This window comes from Gymnoscopelus braueri (assembly GCF_963280865.1).
Source record: "Gymnoscopelus braueri genome assembly, chromosome: 14".
NCBI classification, from domain to species: Eukaryota; Metazoa; Chordata; class Actinopteri; order Myctophiformes; family Myctophidae; genus Gymnoscopelus; species Gymnoscopelus braueri.
Genome location: NC_137619.1, coordinates 25156804 through 25180051, shown reverse-complemented (window position 1 = coordinate 25180051; position 23248 = coordinate 25156804). Strand labels below are relative to the sequence as shown.

General features: G+C 39.9%; 2 protein-coding genes across 6 annotated transcripts in view; one reads left to right on the top strand and one right to left on the bottom strand.

Annotated features, from left to right (window-relative positions):
- Positions 1 to 4108: 4108 nt before the first annotated feature.
- LOC308099769 (protein phosphatase 1 regulatory subunit 1C-like) lies at positions 4109 to 8148 on the top strand (the record flags this gene model as incomplete). Its single annotated transcript, XM_080448524.1, has 5 exons — positions 4109 to 4189; positions 4787 to 4847; positions 5793 to 5830; positions 6186 to 6240; positions 8012 to 8148. 5 exons carry the CDS (start codon positions 4109 to 4111, stop codon positions 8062 to 8064), a joined length of 288 nt encoding a protein of 95 aa, XP_080304650.1. The 3' UTR covers positions 8065 to 8148.
- Positions 8149 to 8691: 543 nt separating this feature from the next.
- The window catches only part of nckap1 (NCK-associated protein 1), a 37379-nt gene continuing 22822 nt past the window's right edge, over positions 8692 to 23248 (bottom strand). For all 5 annotated transcript variants that reach the window (XM_080450461.1, XM_080450462.1, XM_080450463.1 and 2 more), the window contains 19 exons: positions 23043 to 23175; positions 22749 to 22830; positions 22197 to 22255; positions 21541 to 21686; positions 21310 to 21442; positions 20788 to 20907; positions 20293 to 20432; positions 19879 to 20010; positions 19357 to 19575; positions 18412 to 18542; positions 18125 to 18222; positions 17864 to 17957; positions 17330 to 17412; positions 16590 to 16670; positions 15543 to 15636; positions 15227 to 15343; positions 13498 to 13607; positions 12883 to 12972; positions 8692 to 11646 (listed from right to left, as the gene is read on the bottom strand). In XM_080450461.1, the coding sequence (XP_080306587.1) occupies positions 11530 to 11646; positions 12883 to 12972; positions 13498 to 13607; positions 15227 to 15343; positions 15543 to 15636; positions 16590 to 16670; positions 17330 to 17412; positions 17864 to 17957; positions 18125 to 18222; positions 18412 to 18542; positions 19357 to 19575; positions 19879 to 20010; positions 20293 to 20432; positions 20788 to 20907; positions 21310 to 21442; positions 21541 to 21686; positions 22197 to 22255; positions 22749 to 22830; positions 23043 to 23175 (2179 nt within the window). In that variant the 3' untranslated portion in view covers positions 8692 to 11529. The remainder of the gene's footprint in view (positions 11647 to 12882; positions 12973 to 13497; positions 13608 to 15226; positions 15344 to 15542; positions 15637 to 16589; positions 16671 to 17329; positions 17413 to 17863; positions 17958 to 18124; positions 18223 to 18411; positions 18543 to 19356; positions 19576 to 19878; positions 20011 to 20292; positions 20433 to 20787; positions 20908 to 21309; positions 21443 to 21540; positions 21687 to 22196; positions 22256 to 22748; positions 22831 to 23042; positions 23176 to 23248) is intronic.

Below are 23248 nucleotides of genomic sequence, written 5' to 3'. Positions count from 1 at the left end.
ATCATCAGAAGAATTAGGGGCTTGGTTCATCAGGCTTGCCTCTTAACCCAGTTTAATTTATCCATATCTAATCTCATTTACTGCAATATTGTCTGGGCAAGCACATATCCATCTAAATTACATAAATTACTCAAAATAAATTTGTAAGAAACTCATCTAAGCATTTGGCTCCATCTGCTCCTTTGATTAAAAAACTAAATGTATTGTCTATCTATGACATTAACACAGTCCAGTCCTGTTCTTTCATCTATAAATGCACTTACCTTTCAAATGCTTCCTACACCTTTCAAATAATATTTTATGACCAACTCAGTTCATGATAATACTAGACAATAGACAATCTGACAATCTCCATCCTCCCTTCAGCCGTAGCCTACCACGTACAGTTCTCCATTAAAGACAGATAGTCTTTAATCTGGAATACTTATTACCAACTCCTTATCTTCACTCAGTATCTTTAAACATAGATTGAGGGCCAGCCTGATGAATCAAGCCTCTCCACTTGCTTCTACCATATAATAAGCCCTGTCTTTTAATAATGTTACCTTTGTACCGTTTTTATTGTGCAAATAAATACAACTAAAAAAACTAAAACTAAAAAATGCTTGGAATCTCCATTACTGCTATGTGACTTTTAATTATGTATCATTTTGTTCCTTTTTTGGTTTGTGTAGCTAGCTATTTGTGTAGGCTATAGCCTCATTCTCAGCCTTACTCTAGGCTGCATATTTTTGTTTGTTTGCATGTCCTATTCTCAGCCCAAGTGAACTTTGTTATGCCACCACAAGGCTCAATTTTAGGCCTTGTATTTTTTATCACTCTATTACCCTTGACTAAACACAATAGGCTAATTCCTTTCACTGATATGCAGCTGTATCTTCACATCAAACCCCTTGATTCTCAGCAATTTTGAGGCCTATGTTTTACTTTCTTCAGTATTACATTTTTTTTGTACTTCTACCCCACTACATCTCAGAGACAAACATTTTACTTTTACTCCACTACAATTACAATTCCTCACGGAAACCTGTGTCTTCAAACCCACGATTAGACCTGTGCCACAAACCCACGGTTAGACCTTTAAGGAGGGCCTTTCAGGCAAGCCGCAAGTGGAGCCTGCAGTACCACCACGGCCCAAGACACCATCACGCCGGAGTGAAATGTTTGGAGCGGGGGAGTCTGGTGCAACGCTCAGGTCCTGGACCTGGTGAGACGAAGGAGGGGCCTGGACAGGAGGCCATCCACAGAGCCTAGTCCCTCCACATGCCAGAGCCTCCCCCGGTCCCGGCAGAGTATAGTTCCGGAGAAGCGGACTGAGGGGCCCTGTCTTGCCCTAAGAGGACTGACCGTGGGTAGCTACTGGGACGTAAGTCGGTGGCTTGATCAACCCCGGCTGGGTCACCTGGGCGAGGGTGTATGTTGCGAGACCCGGAACACCCGTCGACCCCAGGCTACAACACTGATGATACGTCCCAGGTGCATCCACGTGATGTTTTTGGGCGGTGAAACCGCCCCTATATGTGAGGTTTGGACATCGACATTCGCTGCACTGTGATTGGCCACCATTGTACCCCCCCCACCCATTACACCCCCCAACCCTGCGCTGTGATTGGCCACCATTGTACCCCCCTAACCCTGCACCGTGATTGGCCAATCACAGCCTATTCAGGACTGTGATTGGCTAGTGAAACATGACACATGTGCATAGCCCTATAAATAGGACTACGCACTTAAAAAAAACACATTTATGTTTTTTTTAAAGTTAGGGGTGTACAATGGTTGGTCCACAATATTACTTTTCTTTAAGTGAACTTCCATCACTGTGATGACCACTGTGACCACACCGCCCACTTCACACTGGGTGTGATTTTTTTATTTATATTTGAAAACTTTAGTTACTAGTTAGTTTGTCGATTTGGATTATTATAACAAAACATACATTACCCACTTTTCAGCCCTATAGACCTTTTTTGGTACTTTAAGTACATTTTGATACCAATACTTTTGTACTTTTACTCAAATAAATGTTTAATTCTGGACTTTTATTTGTAACAGAGTATTTCTACATTGCTGGTGTATTTCTCCTTGCTGGTGCTCCAGCATCTGCCTTCAGACCTCTGGAGCTTGTTCAGAAAGCTGCAGCTCGTCTGGTGTTCAACCGCCCCAAGTTCTAACACAACTATCCTTCTCCGTTCTCTACACTGGCTCCCCGTAGCGGCTTGCATCCAGTTTAAAACCCTGGTGCTAGCCTATAGGGCAGTGAAAGGAACAGCTCCTTCTTACCTCCGGGCTATGGTCGACGCTTACACCCCTGCCCGACCACTTCGGTCGGCCACCTCGGGGCGACTGATTGCCTCGTCGCTCAAGGGTCCTTCTGGCCGATCTACACGGTCACAACTTTTTTCTGTTCTGGCCCAACAGTGGTGGAATGAACTCCCCACTGATGTCAGGACAGCAGAGTCACTGCCCATCTTTCGCGGCAGGCTGAAAACCCACCTCTTCAGGAAACACTACCCTTCCTCTTCGCCTTGCCTACTTGTTGTTAACTAGTTGTACAAACTCTTGTTTTATTGTTTTATTGGATCTTGTTTATTCGATACACTTATTTGTTTTAGCTCTTGCTCATTTTATTTTCCTATTCTGTCTCATCTGTTTATGAAATTAGGTAGCTGATATATTGCACTTTTACTTTAGCGCTAGGTATACTCTTGGTTGCTTGTTTTAGAAGAGAATGCACTTAATGCTTCTGGTGATTAGTAGTTTAGTTCCTTACCTATGTTGAATGCACTTATTGTAAGTCGCTTTGGATAAAAACGTCTGCTGAATGACTGTTATGTAATGTAATAATGTAATGCACATTGAAGTATTGATACTTTTACTTAAGTAAAAAAATGTAGTACTTTTTCCACCAGGTTTGGCAGTTGCTGGTATAGCAGTCCTACATTCAGCCGGCGAAAAAAGGGCGTTTCTTTGCGAAGAAAAGGCGTTCCTTCAAAATGTGGTTGTTTTGCCTAATAATTAATCATTTCAAGAGCATGAAGCCCTGGTTTGCTGCTTATGCCCATTATTATACTGTGCTGTATTCATAGCAGACATGGAACATCTGGCACAGACAGCACCAGAGGTCTTGGTTCTTATTTACTGATTACACATAATATTTCCATTACTGTTACCCAGGTACAGTTAGCCATATCAGCATTGAGTGTTGTGATGTTATATTCCGTTTGTATTGTTTTATTGTCTATTTAGCATGACAAATTGACAATGTTGTAAATGTTCTTATTTTCAGTCTGGTCGTAGACCTGCTGTAATAAATTCAACATGACAACCTCCCTAAAACTTCTTCTATGGGTCCCTTCTAACCGAAAACATAGGTTGTCAGCTTTTACCCAAACATGTTATTAAGTCATTTCTAAAGCACTTTTCTGTATTGGCCCGCTGACTATGTGTCTGTTTCAAAATGTTCAGCTGGTTGCAGATGGTCACAGCTTTTTGCAAAATTAATGATGTGTTTGTTATAGGCTAGCCTTTAATTGATTGTATCATTACACTAAGTAGCATTTTATGTCTTATTCAGTGTTTTGTTTATTGTATTATTTAATCTGTTTTTGCAGATCACTCTCAATCTATCTCTGCCTCGTGCCTCATCTGTCGCTCACACACACACACACACACACACACACACACACACACACACACACACACACACACACACACACACACACACACACACACACACACACACACACACACACACACACACACACACACACACACACACACACACACACTCCTCTCCCCCCCCCCTCTCTCTCTCTCTCTCTCTCTCTCTCTCTCTTTATCTTGCTCTCTATACACAATTTCCCTCTCCAAGTCAGTCAATTAGTGTTAATGGAGCCTGCCAGGCCGGAGAACACAACCCTCTCCTCCCTCCCATTCCTTTTCTCTCTCTCTCTCTCTCTCTCTCTCTCTCTCTCTCTCTCTCTCTCTCTCTCTCTCATATCCCTTCCTCTTATCCCTCTAACTCTCCCTCCCTCCCTACACCCCGTTCCCCTGTTTCCTCTCTCTCTCCTGTCGACTGTCTTTCTGTATCTTTCAGTCAGAAATAATGGAGCCCGGCAGTCCCAAGAAGATCCAGTTCGATGTTCCTCTGCTACAGGGACAGCTGGACCCACAAGCTGCAGAACATGTGAGTGAGTGAGCATGACAGAATGTGCATGAGGGAGCTAGAGAGTGAGAAAGGAAAATAGTGTGTTCATGTGTGTTTGTATTTTGAATAGGGCGAATGTTTATTATTATTGTGTGTGTGTGTGTGTGTGTGTGTGTGTGTGTGTGTGTGTGTGTGTGTGTGTGTGTGTGTGTGTGTGTGTGTGTGTGTGTGTGTGTGTGTGAGACACAGAGAGAGAAAGAGAATGTTTTCATGTGAATGTGATTTCACATAATAAGACTAATGATATTGTGATATCTTCTGATATCGAGCGTGTCATATTTAATGCATGAATGTAAAAACTTACGTTGATTTTCAAACTAATTTATTGTCATTTGTTGTCAGTAACATGTCAGCAACATGGTCATTTGACAAAGCATAAATTAGTTCTAAAAGTGTTTGTATGTTTTCATCTTCTGTGTGTGTGTGTGTGTGTGTGTGTGTGTGTGTGTGTGTGTGTGTGTGTGTGTGTGTGTGTGTGTGTGTGTGTGTGTGTGTGTGTGTGTGTGTGTGTGTCTCTCTCTCTCTCTCTCTCTCTCTCTCTCTCTCTCTCTCTCTCTCTCTCTCTCTCTCTCTCAGATTCGTCGTAGAAGACCAACACCTGCCACACTGCAGATCTATGGACAACAAAGCGGAACAGGTAGGGCACACAGTCAGACAGACTGACAGAGAGAGGCAGTTGTAATGGAATCTTTATTAGATTTCTGCTGGAGCTGTCGGTAAGAGGTCTCAGTGCTCCTACTGGATTGATGGAAACTTAACTGTGTATGTGTGTGTATGCGTGCGTGCATGTGCATTTTTGTGTGTGCGTGTGCGAGTGTGTGCGTGCGTGCATGCGTGTGTGTGTGTGTTTTATCATCTGAGCCAATTTTCAGCTCTTATTAGTCCTTCCACAGGAACTGAATAGTAATAAAATTGTCCTGGCTGGTCCACCTTATGACCTCAGCCACTGCCTCCAATGACTCAGGAGGTAGAGTGGTTGCCTGGGAACTAGATGGTTCCTGGTTTGAATCCCACTCCTCATGTCAAAAGACACTGAATCCCTGCCTGAAAGGCTGGTGCTTTGCATGGCTGTTTAGCTAAAGTGCTTTGGAAGAAGGTGCTACTAGCAGGCCATTTACCAATGTAATTGAGGGACTGATGTTTGTGTTTTGTACATAAGCCCATGTTTATAATAGGAATATAATTTCAAAGTGGGTCTGGGGATCTAGTATAATTTGATTTTCAATTTGAATTGACATTTACAACTGCAGAATTATTCTGAAATCTGACTTCAGTAGAGACAAATATGTAAATGTGTTGAATTGCATATAATCCAATGAAATTTTGAGAAATGGTGGTAGCCTAATGAAGACAAATAGTACAATATGATAATATTAATAACACTTTGTATTGATATTGCCCATCTATAACTTGGGGTCAGCTTATACAGATTGCCAGACAGTGGCTTAGCACTGATATTCTGAACAGCTGTCTTCTTGTCTGCACAGTTTTATTTCAATAATGTATTGAATGATCTAAGTTAACTAACTAACCATGGTACAGTACACTGCCTTAACTTCTGCTTCTGTATCTCACCTCTCAGCAGATGGAGACCAGCACATTGCCAGTGACATGACACAGGTCTGCACAGAGTAACTTTTTGCATGTTTGCACATTACTTGTGCAAATTGTACAATATATTTTTGGAATATTGAATCTTTGAATTTTGATTCTTATAATTCATCGATATACATGTCTGACCTGTAATTATTTTACAGAACCACTTTTTTTTCCCATTACTGTGAACACATACATTTGAACACATATCGTTTCCTCCATATTTACACAGATCTGTTCAGGGATCAGATTATGATTATTAGTAGACAGTAGTAGGCTACAGCAGATCTGACCAGGGATCTGAATTAGCATGTGCTACAGAGAGTTAGAATGTGCTTTACTGCACCTGTGTGAAGCTCAAATGTGTTATGTTCTCCAGGTTCTCGGAGTCTCTCAGAGGAAGCAGAGCACCTACACTCCACCCATTATGGATGGTAATTTACTCATTGCACCTGCAACAGCAACAAAGATCCGTTAGGGTACAGTGAGTGAATATAGGTGTGGCTTTGAAGATACTGGGTTCAATACCCATAATAGGGTCATTCCACAAAAAGAAGGGATATCCAACCTATCATGAAATGCAATGGTCCAGCTCAGGCTTTTAAGTTTATAATGATAAACTATTTTCCATATTGTCAAATTAATTGTTATTTATTTAAGCTCATTACTTGGAATTCAGTCAAGTCTGTTATATACTGTGTCATCAAAAACGTTTTAAAAGGCATACTATACTACTGATCAGAGCCCCACTTGACTTCCATTATGAAAATGATTAATAGGCCTACTATGTTTTGACTGGAAGAAAATGAGCAGTGAAATAATGGATATACAATAACAAGTGCTTTACATGAAACTGAACAGAATATAATAAAATCAGTAACACGAATAAAAACACAGACATGAATATAAAATATGAAGTGCATAATGCATAAATAAATACATATAAACTCCATGCAACACTGCACTGCAAGAATCCCAACACTTTAATTATGTCATTTTTATCCTTTCTATCATCGTCAGAACAAATTGTTCTGATGAAAATTTAAACAACTGAAAGGATTGAAAGGAGGTCCATTGCCAAACCAGTGGTCGGTCAGAGGGTAGATCATACAGTCAAAGGATATACTGTATGTGTTCATCTGGCATTCTACCGCTGTGAAAAATAATAGATTTAACTGCTGTCCGTTGCAAAATGGAAACATCTACATAGAGGAGATATGGGGACACTTTACTTGTCATATTTTATGTCTCAGTCCATTTACAGAGAAATCTATTAAAAAGAATAATGCGTGTTGACAGATTTCACAAACCGCTGGTAATGGCTAATCCAATATCTGAGTCACTCGAGATGATCGCGGCAATGCCATGTTGGGGTCGAGATGTCATACACATGGCAATATGAGCTGTGATTGGTCTACTTTTGTGGGGACAGTATACAGTACACTAAGTCATATTGTAAATAAAAATAATAATACTAGAGTATGATTTTTCAGTTTTTTTTGTACATTTTGAGAAGACATTCTGCTGTACTATAGAAAGGTAACCCTGATGAGGCTAGAAAGAGCTGTAGTTCTATCATATCAATCAGGCTAGCGCAACAAGAAAGTTACTATGTGAGGTCAGGGTTGATGAGAGCTTTACATTTTTGTCTGTGTATGTGTATGTGTATGTGTATGTGAGTGTGTGACTGTACTGTACATCTGTGTGATTGAGAATGTCCGTGTGTAAATGGGTTTGTGTGTGGCTGAGTGAATGAGTGAATGAGTGAGTGAGTGAGTGAGTGAGTGAGTGTACTACTTAGTTCCGGGAAGCGGAGACAGTAAAAGCCTCTCTGTCTTATTGATTCAGTCTGAGTGCTGGAGAGCTGTGCATGTTGGTTCACTGTGTGTTTGTGTGTGTGTGTGTGTGTGTGTGTGTGTGTGTGTGTGTGTGTGTATGCATCCAGATCTGACCTTCTGATTATCTTAAAATTGTGTAAGAATTTTACAGTAATGGACTCACCACACTTTTGCTTTTCTGTTGATTATATGATTTGAAGGAGAACGAATTTGATGAATGAATTATTTATGAAGCTGTAACATGAAATTCCACTTGGTCAAAAGAGAGAAATAAATCTGAAATTATATTTAAAGATTAAATGTGCAAAAATCTAAATGGCCATAAAACGAGCATGAAATGGTTCTGTTTTCCCTTTCTCTCATTTAGACTTATGTGACCACAAAGAGGATGTGTCAAGCCCAGAATCGGTGTCCCGATAGTCGTCTTTGCTCTCTTCATAGACACCTACAGTACTTTCTACTTGTTTCTGTCCCTCTCTTCTCTTTCCATTCATTCATGCCACGATACTGCTTCATTTTGTGTATCAAAATAATTTGATTTGAATGGAGTTAACATTTAAGTTATTATTGCAGAAGGTGAAGTTGCACTTGTTAAAGAGATGTTTGTGAATAAAGTTATAATATATTTACAAAAATGATGTCCACGTGCAGTGTATTGTTTTTGTACACAAAACCCCCTGACTGTGGATTCTGTCACCTCCTCAGAGGTTTACTTATGTAATTACTTCAGGCTTCTGAATACACATTTTATATTTCTCTCAGTTTAAAGCTTTCCATAGATTCCCATTGATTACATGCACAGAAAGACTATGATTCATGTGGCATCACACACTCAACTAGGATTCATTCAGAGAGTAATAGTATTGACATTAAAGGAATAGCAGCAATACAAAAGCCATGGCTAAAAAGTGAACGATAAAGGCCACTGGATGATACTGTTATAATTATAATCTGGAAGCAAAGTCATCCAATAGTTTGTAGTTGACATCAATTGAGGCTTCTGCAAAGAGAAAAAGTGCCCCGGACACCCAAACAGCAACACACCAATACAGTTTGTTTACTTTATTTGTATGTCATTAAAGATACACGGTGGAATGAGACACAAAAAAAGAAGTTAGAGAGAAAACTGTAACCACTCTGTAAATGGCAGAATGTCCTCATGCTTACACTACATACTAAACAGTACACAGTAGGAATATTAAGATTATCCACTAATTGTATGCAGTAGCAATACACATACTACATACCAATATGTAGTAGAAAGGTATGAACCCGTTTTGTGTATTCCTATTGCATACCATCAATCGATCTCAATCCATGGTTTGACTGCATCTTCTGCATTCACGCAGTACCGAGCAAATTGGTAATTTCTCTGGAGTTTCAGTAGTATTAAAACTAAAAGTATGCTAAAGATGTCTACTAAATAGTATGTAATATGAGTTTAAAGACATAGCCCACTTATACATAAGCAGAGGGCCACCACATAAAGGGAGCATGGTTTGTGAGTGTGTCTCTATATGTAGCCCTTGCCATGCATTGGTAAGAAAATAAGAATGTACTTTATACATGTCGCTCTCTAGGCCGTCTGTTCTAATCCCCCGTAACAACCGTAACCGTTTCACGTCAACAGTGAAGGAACTTGGCACTGCAAAATTGGGAGAGTCCAAATACAAATGACCGTAGCTCAAATTTCTGTGGAACTGCTATAAAAACTCATTTGGCAATTGGCTTTTAGGAGTCTACAGGCCTGGGAGTGTGATCTCTGTTTGCTTACGTCTTACTTCAGTAAATCATTAATGCTCACTAGTTACAGACGCGTCCCATCAATACAGCAGCGCTCACTGCCGTCCCCAATTGTACTTCTCTGTAGCTTTATTGAAGGTAGAATGGCATAAGAGGAACTACAGTATTTGAGGCAATAACCTCTGTAATAACCTCTGCTAAGAGCCTAAATTGTAAAGGATGCCTGTACAATTACCTGGATGGGCAGAATAATTCAAAGTGAATCAAGAATGAGAAACTCTTCCCCCCCATTCCTAAACAACTTGCCCAGGTGCCCCTTGTGCAAGGCACTTGATGCCCTATTAGTGGTCAACAGCAGAAGTTTGTAATTATGCTCAGTAGATTGAACAGATTATCACCTCGGCCTATAAACCCTCAGGCGATAAATTATCAGCTGATATTTGTTACAGTATCACCTGCTCTGTCCTTTTATCTCCCCGCCCACCCCAACCAAGGCAAATAAAGGGTATGTGGCAAAATATGATGCTATGAGAAGCAAGTGTGCTGAAGGTTTTGCAATGTCATGTACGTATGCACATTTCAGCATCCCAGATTGCATGGAATGATCTGGCAAACCAGTTATTTTTAGGACAAAATTGTGATTCGATTTCCCTGATCATTTCCCTTTTCTTTTTTACGTTGCAGAATGGGGGGCCTCTACTGTCTCTACAACTGTAGTATTAATGCAGTATACAGTATGGGACATTGGACTGTCACAACATATAGACTGTCTGTAGAATCTGTTCAGAAATCTGAAAGCAAGCAGTCACTGAATCAGTTTAGACGGTCTCCAGAATATCCAAAGAGGGTCTACCATGATATCAGCCAGTAACATCACTCTATTCACCAGCCTTGATGCACAGGTTTAGTGTCAACACATTTGGAAAATAATATTCATCATCATCGTCATAAAAACAACATAAACTGTAAAAACAGACAAGTTCAGTTTCACATCAAAGTAGAATACACATTTTTACCCACAAAATTTGTTGTTACCACTAGCTAGAAAAAAAAGAGTAAAACATCACCATGTTTTTATCATGAAATGTTGAAAGATTTGTGTCCGTTACGTTTGTAAGTGTACTTATATTAACATGTCTTTCATTATCAACAGTTATCATTATACATCACCCCCCCACCAAGCAAAACCCCAATATTACATCAAAAATCATTTCATTTCCAAAGAGAAAACATGGGAATCCGTCACCACAAATACACTTGTCAGCTCAGATCGGAAAAATCAAATATTTTTTGTCAGATAATGGAATATTTTAGTAACATCATTTATATATATATTTATATATATACTTTTTGTTCTTTTAAACTAACAAAATGTATACATGCTGCGATGGTTATGGTCCACAGCAACATGAGGAAAAAGAAAATGTTCCCCAAGGTCTATCCAGCTAGTGTGTGTGTGTGTGTGTGTGTGTGTGTGTGTGTTTGTTTGTGTGTGTTAGTGTTTATTGTGTTCAGTGTCTGATTGAATTTGATGTTTTATGTTGTGCCACAGATGGTTTGCACTTATTTGTGCATCACGTGTGCATTCATAGTGTTCACGTAGTAATGTTTTTAGTGTTAGTTTGATTGCACTCACAAACTAATATTGTTTTTGAACTGTAGGGGCTGTTGAGTAGGTGTGTGTTTAGATATTTGTAGTGTGTTTGTAACCAGCAGGGTAGTGTATGTTGAGTGCATGTTGTGTTGTCCTAAATGTTTAATGTTCAAATGTGTTTATGGTGTGTGGGATGTATGTAGGTGTATGTGCTGATGCTGTTTATAGACTGTGTGTGTGTGTGTGTGTGTGTGTGTGTGTGTGTGTGTGTGTGTGTGTGTGTGTGTGTGTGTGTGTGTGTGTGTGTGTGTGTGTGTGTGTGTGATCTGTGCATAGTATGTCACTAGAATGCTGTCACATAGACAAATACTATTGTGCATGTCCATGCCACAGCACTGACACTTGGTACAGCATGGTAGATGTGTGTGTGCGCCTATGCTTTTGCTCGGATGCTCTGTTTGTAGACAGCGTAGTAGTTGTGTGTGTGTGTGTGTGTGTGTGTCTATGCACTGATACTCTATTTATAGATTGTGTGTGTGTGTGCGTGTCTATGCATTAGCACTGATGCTCTGTTTGTAGACAGCATGGTAGGCGTTACGGAGGAGAACGTAGGGGAAGCAGGACTCCAGTAGGTCCATAGTGAGGAATGGAGACTCCTGGACAATCTGAAATACACATTATATTAGTGTAACCAGAATATGTTATAGTCTATATAGTAATTCTCTAAACCAGTTGATAAAAAAAAATTCTACCCTTATAAACTCATAATCTTGATTAAAGAAATGTTGAACTTTGGTTTGTGTAGCTATCTCACTATGATGTAAGGCCAAATATTCTTGATCGTCTTTATCTGTTGCTTCTGTGTGAGCACCCAAAAGAAGCGATTCCGTTCATTGTAATGGTTTAAATATAATGCAGTTGCCAGAACAGTGGCGAGAACTGCCACTAACAAACCTATGCCCACTGCTTTGGAAACCAATCATATCCTAATATGAAGCACCACCCTAAACTTTGAATTGGTTCTGTAATGCTGTTAAAAAAATACATCTCCTAATTGTTTACACACAGTTTTAGAAACTTAATTTAGATGTCACCAGAGGTAGGCAGAGATCTCTGGCTGTCTCTGATTGTCTGGCAACGTGAGACTATGCTCAATAATAACTGATTTGAACATTTTTACACCAGCATAAATGAGTTATCATGCAATGAATTACATATTAGATCGTACCCAACGTACATGCCAATACCCAGCATTTTAAGCAGTATCAGAGGCATTTCCAATATTGTATCGGTATCAGAACGATTATCTTATTATAGATCTTATTTTATTCCTTTTTTTTAAGATTGCGCTTTCGTTTTGTGCGATCATTTGTGCTACTTAGTGCACACATTTTCATACCCGTTTTGCTATACAATGAGTCAAAGGAGTGACAGAGAACAGTAGTTCTCTGTCACAAACACAGAAACAACAGATACAGATACAAATCTTCTTCTAAGTCCATCACTTTATCAACACATATTGCCATATAATCTTGTTCCTTGCCTAAAGGCTTCTGCAGCTGAACAACTGTATTTCATGTTCATTACATTTCAAATGTATTTATATCAAATATCTCAAAATGTCTTGTGTAAAAATGACTGAAAAGCTAATTTTAACAGTCAGGGTGAAGGAACTGGGCGACACCATCGTGCGATTATATATAAATCAAGCTTAACTACGCCTTTATAGCTCTATCTTAAATACAAATAATTCCACCTTAAGGTGCCCGTTCAGCATTCAAGGTTTTGGGGGAGGATTTTATAGTTTAATTATTTTCTTTTATTCACCATGTCTCACCTTGCGCCAATATCTCTCAACAAGCTCTCTTTTCTGTCTCACAGACTCTCACTCTCTCACTCACCATATCTAGCAGCAGGTAGACAGATTCTCGGTTGCGTGTCGTCATCTTGTCCGTCTCCTGGCCAATCTTCAGTAGACTGGATGACGCCAGCTAATAAATGACACATTGACTTGTGTTACACAAATAGATAGTGTACATGTACAGTATGTGTGTGTGCTATTAGCACAGGATGAATTGCTTGTAGTTATCACAACTGATGGCAATGAATGACCATGAACATTGTATAGTAGTGTGTGGAAAAGTCACAGAGGCTGTTTCGTGTTGATAAAAGTGACGGACGTTAAGGGCTTGTATGTGTTTATATGCATATGAAAATGCCAGTTATAGTCACATATGGGCAATAGATCTTAAGGTGTTAATATGTGTTGTGTTGATAATGAGACATGACAAATTAACAAATGGTTATATTGTGAGGACATGTCATGTCATCTCCTCTTCACAACAAAACTAGGATTCAGTTTATAAATCGGTGAAGTCGCCAAGTAATAATGACCAATTATGACATTAAATTCACTAAGCAGTGTGTGTGTGTGTGTGTGTGTGTGTGTGTGTGTGTGTGTGTGTGTGTGTGTGTGTGTGTGTGTGTGTGTGTGTGTGTGTGTGCGCGCATCTTACAGCCAGGAACTCTTTGAGGCGGTCCTCTATGCTTCCTTTGTGGATGGTAAACAGAGCTGCAGCGATCTGGTTAATGGCTTTAGCCAGGCAGTGGATGTTGTTACAGTGACCTGCAACAATAAGGATCATTTATTGTCTATTTTATAGAGCATCTTTCTCACGTAGAATGCTGCTTTAAGTTCATTACAATGTTAGAATATACAATGTAAGAATTCAGTAAGATAAAAGAATAGGTTGGAAGTTGAAACCTCTAGTCATTTTTTTATATTGCTTCACATAAAGCAAAACTACGCTTTGGTAGAGGTTTGGGTTGTGTAGTTACCACAATGTAACTCAAAATGTTACTGTATTTGGAGTTTGTAATCCAAAATAGCCTCAACAATGACTTTCACCGACTTACAAAAAGAGCTAAAAAAGTCACTTTGAGACCCGTTTCACAGTGCAATGTACAGTAAGTCAATGGGGAGATGATATTGAATGACTTTAAATCACTGGAGGTACTATTGACGGTATCTCACCAACATTTGGAGACACATCATGGCACAGTTAACTACACACCTCTACCAATGTGTAATTTTGCTTTTAAGCAGACATTTTCACCAGTGCTTCAAGTTTCAGCTTCAACATAATTTTTTCCCAAGGGTTTCAAACATTTTCAAAAATGTAAAGAAATAGCAAGAATAGCAGATCTAAAAGCTCACAATGCGTCCTGATGCAACACATTGTGCACTTGTTCATCACATAACAGGACCGTAGTATCAAGAAGCAAAGTGGACAAAGAAATAATAAAAACTAGAAAAAGTGCTCCTCGGAGCACAGGTCTCCGCCAGGTGGCGCTATAATAGGGAAATATGTGAAAAGGGTGTCATTTCTTCTTAGACCTTTCAATCGGACACTGGATTCATGATTTGAAGCATTTTGTTCCAAAAATGTGTTTTGCTAAATTAGACCTGCTGGTGGCGCTATAACAGGCCAATGTGAAAGGGGTGGCATTTCTTCCTCGGCCTAGTGGGAATGTGTGTGTGCAATTTTATGGAAATGGCAAGCTGCGTTCATGATTTGAGGCAGTTTGTTCAAAACGGACCAATCCTGCAAACTTTGGAAGCCAACCTTAGCCAATAAGGATGGAATATGGGAAATCGGACATATCCGGGTTGATCACATGACTATAGAGATACTGTGTACCGATTTGCATGACGTTAGGTTAAAAGCTGTAGGAGTAATGGGAAAAAATTGGTTTGGCAAAAATCGGCCTCCTGGTGGCGCTATGACAGGCCCATGTGAAAAATGTGAGGCAGAGGTTCTGAATTGGCATCCAGGGAGTGTGTGTGCACAGTTTCGCAGCGACCGGGCCAACGGTGCCGGAGATTAGCTGCTAACACACGGACAGGACGGACAGACGGACGGACAGGGGGCAAAATATACTCTCTTGCCATGCCTTTCGGCCTGGCGGAGACCAAAATTAAGAAGGAAAGATACACAATCTGATTCTCCAATCATGAACATTTATATTATAGATCATTGATCGCTTCTTGTAGTCCTGTCTTCCAATGAAATTTATATTTTTATTGGTTGTATGTGGGCAGTCGATGCCAAACATTGTTTCATATCGCTTCCAATGTCCAGTCCTATTTTGTCACATTAAATACCTTCGATAGCAGAGCTGTATTGGAACATCACATTAAATACCTTCTATAGCAGAGCTGTATTGAAACATCACATTAAATACCTTCGATAGCAGGGCTGTACTGGGACATCACATTGCTGGCTAGTGTTGGCAAGGAAACAGCCACAAATACCATGAGCAGGCAGGCAATCTTATACTCCTCCTCTGGACTGATGTTCTCTATAAACACACACACACACACACACACAAAATAAGACAGAATGCAAACATGGAACATCAAGAAAAGAATACCTTATGAGAGAGACATACATTAAATGTAAAACTGATATTTGAATATTAGACATTTCAAACCCATCCCTCGTCAATAGGAGATGGGGTATTGTGTGTGTGTGTGTGTGTGTCTTTGTGAGTATCTCACCACTTTTCTGTGAGGACAGAGCCACCACAAGGGCAGGGTCGATCTCACATGGCAAACCTGCTGCTGATGACAGCTCATAGACGTTCATGGCCACCTGTGATAAAAGCACATTTAATTATCCCGAACGAAGGGGATGTTGTCACAGTTGTCACAATTTCCAAGCCACTTTATCATGTGTAGCTGGTCTTAAGTGGAAATCTGGGTTCATTCATGAAATGGAATTAACAATTAAGTGTGTGTGTAAACGGGGGAGAAAGCCAGTCGTAGTAGAGCAGAGCAGGATTGAAACAGCAAGATCTCCGGCGCCAGTTTCAAAAGAGTTGATAATAAATGACAGGAAAACTGCAGCCTTAACTGTGAGCTGTCATAATTTGTATCCTTATTCATTCACAAAGACGACAGCATTTCATTAACACTTTAATTGACTTAATAGATTAACATTACTGTCAACTTTACTTGCCATTAAGCAACCATTCTGTGAATCATCAAAGTGCACATTGTCCGCTCTGTTTTAGTTCCTTTGCGCCTAGACAAACCCCAGTGTTTCCTCAGCCAAGAAATTGACCAAACCATCCGCAGTAACCGTGTTTTTCATCCATGTGTGCTCAAGCAGCGAGGTCACTCACACTGACAGTTCAGAGTGCAGAGGCACTTTAGCTTGCGCTGATCAGTCAGCTGCTTATGCCTAGGGCTGATATGGTGGCTGACCAATCAGTGCAAGCTTATCACCCCCTCACCCAGGGCATGAAGGCTGGCAATGGGTATATGATAATATATATCAGAATATTTTTGGTAAGACTGCAAAGGAGAGAGAAGATTTTGTACAGTATATCGCCCAAGCATAAGAAAGATATACTACAGTAAGTATCTATTGACTCTGGAGCAGTAGAGACCCGTTTTAACAATTACATTCCAACATGAATGATTCATGAACAATATTGACAAATGTTTTACAATGGCAAATCAACAGAAGAAAAACGAATTGCCCATGAAATAAAAAAAAAGAGAGAGCAATTAGCAGTCCAGGTTATTAGCTAGACATGTTACCTTCATGTCTGTCTCGCGTGGGATGTGATCCTTAAAGTCCTCAACTGAACTGACCAGGAATGGAATATGACAAGACAAAACCTGTGTGTGTGAGAGAGAGGGACAGACAAAAGGAGAGAGGGAAAATTAAAACAATGAGTTATTTTTGATAGCTTTATTCATGTTTTAACCCATTGATAACCAGGAATTTTAAATTTTTGCGTTGGCTATTCAAAAATAGCAGATATACAAGCACAGCACGTCACTTTGTGCTGCTCTGCAAGCTTGTTACATCTGCAATTTTTGTTTTGTTTGTTTATTTGTTTTAAATCTTTAAAGTGTGACAGCTACTGATTTAGAAGGCATTTGTAGAATCGACCTCAGGTCTTAAGGGATAGTTCACCCAAAAAAATCACTTATTTTCTATCAATCACACAGCCCATGAAGCCTTGAATTCATGGATTTTTTTTTTTTTTTGTCACATGTCACATTCCTAAGCCAATAATTTGATGACCGGTGGTAGGAGACTCAAAGTTGAGTCATTGAGTCTCCTACTGGAGCCGCCGCCAGTTATCAAATTATTGGCTTAGGAATGCGACAAAAACAAAAGTCATGAATTCAAGTCTCCAGTAATTGATAGAAATAATGTCATTTTAGGGGTGAACTATCCCTTTAATGGGTTAAAGTAAAGTGTGTGTGTGTGTGTGTGTGTGTGTGTGTGTGTGTGTGTGTGTGTGTGTGTGTGTGTGTGTGTGTCTTACATCTCTCAGAGCCTCCTGTGCCAGGGAACGGAACGACAGGATGACCCCAATAATGGTCATTCTTTTCAAAACACTGTCCACGGCTGGAACACACACATGAGGTGTCAGTTAACCATTTCACAAATTAACCTCACAAATGAAACATTAAAATAGCCTAGAGTACAAATGAAGTGTGCGAGATTCTGTTCTTTTTTCACATTGCCCTCTAGCATTTTTTTCAAATGCACCAAATAACGTCTGAAGACCTAAACTGTCTTATGAACATCTTTAGGTGTACAAAAATGTTTTTGTGTCTAGAACAAGCTTTTAACAAGCTGTTAAAAGATAACATTCATCCAAGCCAATGTTAATCACCATTAATCGTCAAAATGGCAGAAAATTGGTAGACAAGATCCTATGCATCTTTTTTACATTACTGTGTAGGCATTTGACCTATAATAAAAGTTAACATTCAGAATAGTGCAGCTGTGTGCATGTGTATAAGCAGACAAGAGTGTCTTGTGTTTAGTGCGAGTGTGCCATGTGTGTATTTACAGGAGAGCTTCTTGAAGAGCGCCGCCATGTGTTCAGGTTTGTCAAAACTTGTCCTCATCTGAGTCAACACCTCCACATTGTCAACTACCAGTTTCTACAGACACAGAAACAGAAGGGTTATGAATGGTATTTATCAACACATATACATTTATACAAGTTAAATACATTTATAAAGGTGAGACTGTGACTTTGACTGCAGACATCTTTAATGCATTTGGGGAAATTTAGCTTCACTCCATGATTTTGAGTGTGTGGGTATACCTTGAGCTCAGCAACCTGTGAGGAGATGTGCCACATCAGGCTCTCACTGAGGAACTTCATTCCATATGGTCCCAACAGTTCAGACAGAGAACGCATCTCTACACACACACACACACACACACACACACACACACACACACACACGTTAGCACTTAATCACACGGACAGATGTGCGCGCTGCACACAATGATTCACGTGCTGCCATGATATAGTAGCACATAATGCAAAACAATTATGTTCTACAGTCTATTGGGAAACTGTGTGTGTCTGTGTTTATGTGTGTGTACCAGAGATGTCTGAGTATTCCTCAGCGTTGAAAGTCAGTTCATTCTCCGTAGGTAGGTTGACAAAGGCCTTCATGGCAGGAAAATAGGCGATGTGTCCATTACTGACCTGCCGAAGCAATGTCTCCAAGTACCTAAACACAACACACAACGCACACACACAAAGACACACACACACACACACACACACACACAGAGGAAAGGACTTAATTTGGGCTTGTTCAGTTTATAGGAATGTTGTCACAAAATCAGATCAAACGACACAGCCACAGTGATGGTATGCTTTGATTCAAGAAATATTAACAGCAGAAAAACTACAATCAATAACAAGCTATAAAACAAAAGCCAAAAACAGTTTTTTGATACATTTAAATGAACATGAGGGACATTCTCAAAACTGTAAACCAGTTTTTAGTTTGTACACAACAGAGCAGAATGGCTGGGTGGAGTCTGTACAGGCACAGGGAGTTACTCCACTCTCCTAAAGCCAGTAAACATAGTAAAGGTCTCCCAGCTGTAAACAATTATGGCCCACGCTAGTAGTGTGGCTAGCCTATTTATGCCACTTGACAACACCCATGTGTCATGCTCCATGTCTGTGAATTAAACATTTTAATTTAGACTTACTTAAGAATGCCTAACCTTAAATGCACCTCCTGCCAATAAAAGGCAGCGTGGACATGTTTTTTGGATGACAGCGCCTAAAGAAATTATGACGCAGATGCAGTACTGAATGCCATCTCATTTATGACATGTCTTGTATAAGTTTGTTGTCCGTAAACTGCATCATTTCCATGAGTCAATTGTTTGACGCAATGCTTGCTTAGACCAGGCATGTCTGTCCTACTTTTGACAAGACGCACTGAAAATAAAAGCTAGTAGCAATGCATTCAGCTGTAGACACACATTAGTTTCCACAGGCGAAGAGCGTGGCCGTGGTTATCTTACCAGTTGGTGTAAAGGCTGGTGATGGTGGGTTCTCCATGGCTGTCTAGGTGCTGGGTCTGCTGCAGCAGCACGTTGTTGAACACGCGGGTAATGTCAATAGTGACATAGTTCTCTATGGACTGTAAGACGGTCATGTAGGCCCTGACGCTGGTCAGTAGCTCGCTGGGCTTGGCTATCTCTTGAGTAGCCTGGTTGTACATGGTCATCCCCACAATAGACCTGACACATATATGAAACAGTTTAGCTTTCCATGCGAATAAAAGGTAACAGAGGAACACAGACATGAAAGCGTATGTTTGTATGCGTTTTGACAACTAGAAAAATTAATTTGTCTGCACTTATAACACAAAATTTCATTCTGTACATCAATTATTATGCATAGTATCACAATATTGAAATTAGTTTTATTTGAGGAAAACACCAATATTTATTTTGTGGATAATTTACAGCAGGTAATAGTTTGCAGTGTAACATTGAGCAATCAAACGCATGTGTGTACTTGCAGTGTGTGTATGTATTTACTTGGTAAATCTGATCTCTAGATGTGACGTGAGGTATTCTCGCGGTGTGAAGGTGTGTTCCCACACCACCATGTTGGGAACGTAGTTGATGGAGAAACACAGCTCAGACAGGGCCGTGTGCAACTTGTCCAGACTGAAAGAAAACAACAAAAGCATGTCTTAAAAACCAACACATTGCTGTCTGTATGAGAAAGAACACACTAGGCTGATAATCCCTGGTTTACATTAACATAAATACTTAATTTTTATTCACACAGTAAATTGAAAACATAAGAAAAATGATCTCTTGCCCCCAGACACACACACAAATCTTTCACATTTAGTTTAAAATGACAGATTTCAATATTAAGGATTTACAATAATTGTTGAATTATAATGTTCTTGTGTGCGTGTTTGTGTGTGTCAGATAACTCACTTGGTGACCAGTAATCTATTTTTCCTCATGCTCTCAACCCCAGGTTTCTCTCGCTCCGGCTCTCCTTTCTTTCCTGTGTTCTTCTTACTCTTCTTGTTGACGGCCTGGCTGATGGTCTTGGCACAGTGCTTAGGAAGCAGCTGGAGACAAACACACGGACACAGAAAGCCAACAAGTCAACAAGTATAGTAGTAGTATTGAATGTATATATTAGATAGTTTCATCCAAATGCTATCATGTTGCTGGGAGACACAACAAAGCCATTGGACACTTCCGGTCCGATGTCGGTTGGTTGGTATTATCTTATAATAGCATAGGCTAACTATTTTAGTTGTCATGAACCAGTTAGTTAACATTAGGTAATGATAGCGGGTCAGGGAGAGTACTAGATAATTCTTTAAACATCAGCTGTTAGCTTAGCTAGCTAGCTAGCTACAATGCATTCCTACATTCCAATTGTCTCATTTGTGGTGTAGTATGTATGTGTGTACATACCTGGTCACTGAGAGTACATTGTTCCGTGCAAATGTCAGTGATAAGATTTCTGGCTTGTTTGGCCATTTCATCCAGAAACATGTTGCACAGCGACAGGCTGCGATCCCCTATGTGGTGGCGCTAGAAAGCACACACGCACACACACAAAAACACACACACACACACACACACACACACACACACAAATATTAACACTATGTGGGTTGTTCTATGGCTACAATTACACTTGTCATTTCACAAACACAAACTTTTTCAGACACAAACTGAAATACAATATGTTGTTAGCCAACCCCTAAAATTCTCAAAGAAATGGACTTAACTCCTAATGGCACAGGATATGTGGGAGGGTGTTTCTGTACTTTATTTACAGTCCTCCATGTATGTTCTGCTAAAAACACAACACATTAACTGGGACTATGGGTCAATACAGACATGGTTTGGTGTTTTTTCCTTCTGTGTGTGTGTGTGTGTGTGTGTGTGTGTGTGTGTGTGTGTGTGTGTGTGTGTGTGTGTGTGTGTTACCTCCTCAGGGCACAGTTCATGAGTGCAGGACATGAAGTGTGTACACAGCAGAGGGAAGCAGATGGAGTGTCTGCTCTGAGATGGTAGCTCCAAACACTGTTGAAACATCTTCTCAAATGCACGGCTGTAGAAACTACACACACAAAAATATATTATTATTTCTTTGTTGATGTATAAGAAAACAAATATATATACCGTTTAATTGCCCAGGCCTAGTTGAGTGTCTCTCACCAGAATATGGAGAGGTCAGAGGTCTCCACTAACATCTCCACCAGTGAGTCCACCATCTTGGTGTGAAAGATGATGGTGTTCATCATCTTCCCCAGCTCCCTGTGGTCTGCTATACCCAGACTGGCCTTAGAAACACTGGTATACGCCTAGAGGAAGGACAGGAAGGACAGAAGGTAGGAAATAAAGGACGGAAGGATAGAAAGAAGGGAATAAAAGAAAGAAACGTGTAAAGAAAAGTAAGTGGGAAGGAAACAAAGGAGGAAGGAATAAAGAAAGGAAAGAAAGAAGATGAGAAGGAAAGAGAAAATGGAAGGACGAAGGAAAGATGAAAAGGGAAATAGGAAGTAAGGACGAAAAGAAAAGAACAGAAAAGTAAAGAAAGAGGTAAAGAACGTGGCAATAGGTTTATGGAATGAGGGAGAAACAGAGAAAGACAAACAGAAGATTATAGAATTTTGTTGAGGCATTCTTTATTGACATGACTACAATAGAATTTGAGAAAAACAATTATTAACAAAGACATATTTACACATACAATATTTGACAATATAACTGCATATTCTGCCCAGCTTGTCCAGAGATCTTGAAATTATAGCAAATGTATTCGATACAATTTGTTCCTGAATAACAACTACCAACTGAGTGTGTATGCCTACCTGCAATCTGAACCAGTCCAGTCTCATGCCTCTGAAGTCAAACACATCTCCATCCTCCACTACAAGGAACAAAAGGAACAAGCACGTGCACAGAGGCTACATTACCACAGTCCTACCTTATTATTAATGTTGGCACTGCATGCACACAATACTGTGTTTGATGTTATTTTCAAAACAGTATTCGCACATCACATACAAACTCAATCTCATCATATAGAAATTCAATAATTATTTTCCACGACACTAACACTGACATAAGCAGTCAATGGTTGATGTTTACTGTCTGCTGGTGTCATGGAAATAGCAGACAAGACATCTGAATGTTATTCTGTTGTACCAGTGAAATAAATTTTCTTCTCTTTTTTTTGAGAGAGAGAGCAATAGTGTTTTAGGCAAATTTTCAACAGTAGGCTGGTTTTTGGCTTTATATACACACATACATTCTACAGTGTTAATTTAACTCAAAGACTGTATAAAAAAATTACCTGTTGCATTTGTACACTCTCAGAGTTAAATGAACACTCAGGATTTTACACTGTAGTTTAAGTTTACCTTGTTTGACGCTGAGAGAGGTCATGGTGTTGACAAAGGAAGACATGATGATCGATTCATCTTCTGGACACACAGATAGGTTCTAGCATAGACAAAACACATTCTTACTGTGATTAATGTTATTGATGTATGTTCGTTTATCCATTATTTGTCATTGTCATACAAATAAATATTACTGTTTAGGAATAGGAAACGATGGGTGATAGGTGTAGTTTCAGTAACCCCCCCCCCCCCCCGTTACATTGTCACACTGACATTTTCAATGCTTGCGAGTGTGAGAGAGTGTGTGTGTACCTGCACCAGTTCGTTGAGCACAACAGCATCGAAGCCAGATAGATACTGAACGTAGTACCTCTGCATGACTGGACCATACTTCCTCACATGAGCCCTCAGCTCCTCCATGTAGAAGATCAACTCTGCTATGTGTCTGTACCACACACACACAAACAGTGTATTATTGTGCACATCTGCGTGTTTAAATGCTTGTGTGTGCGATCATG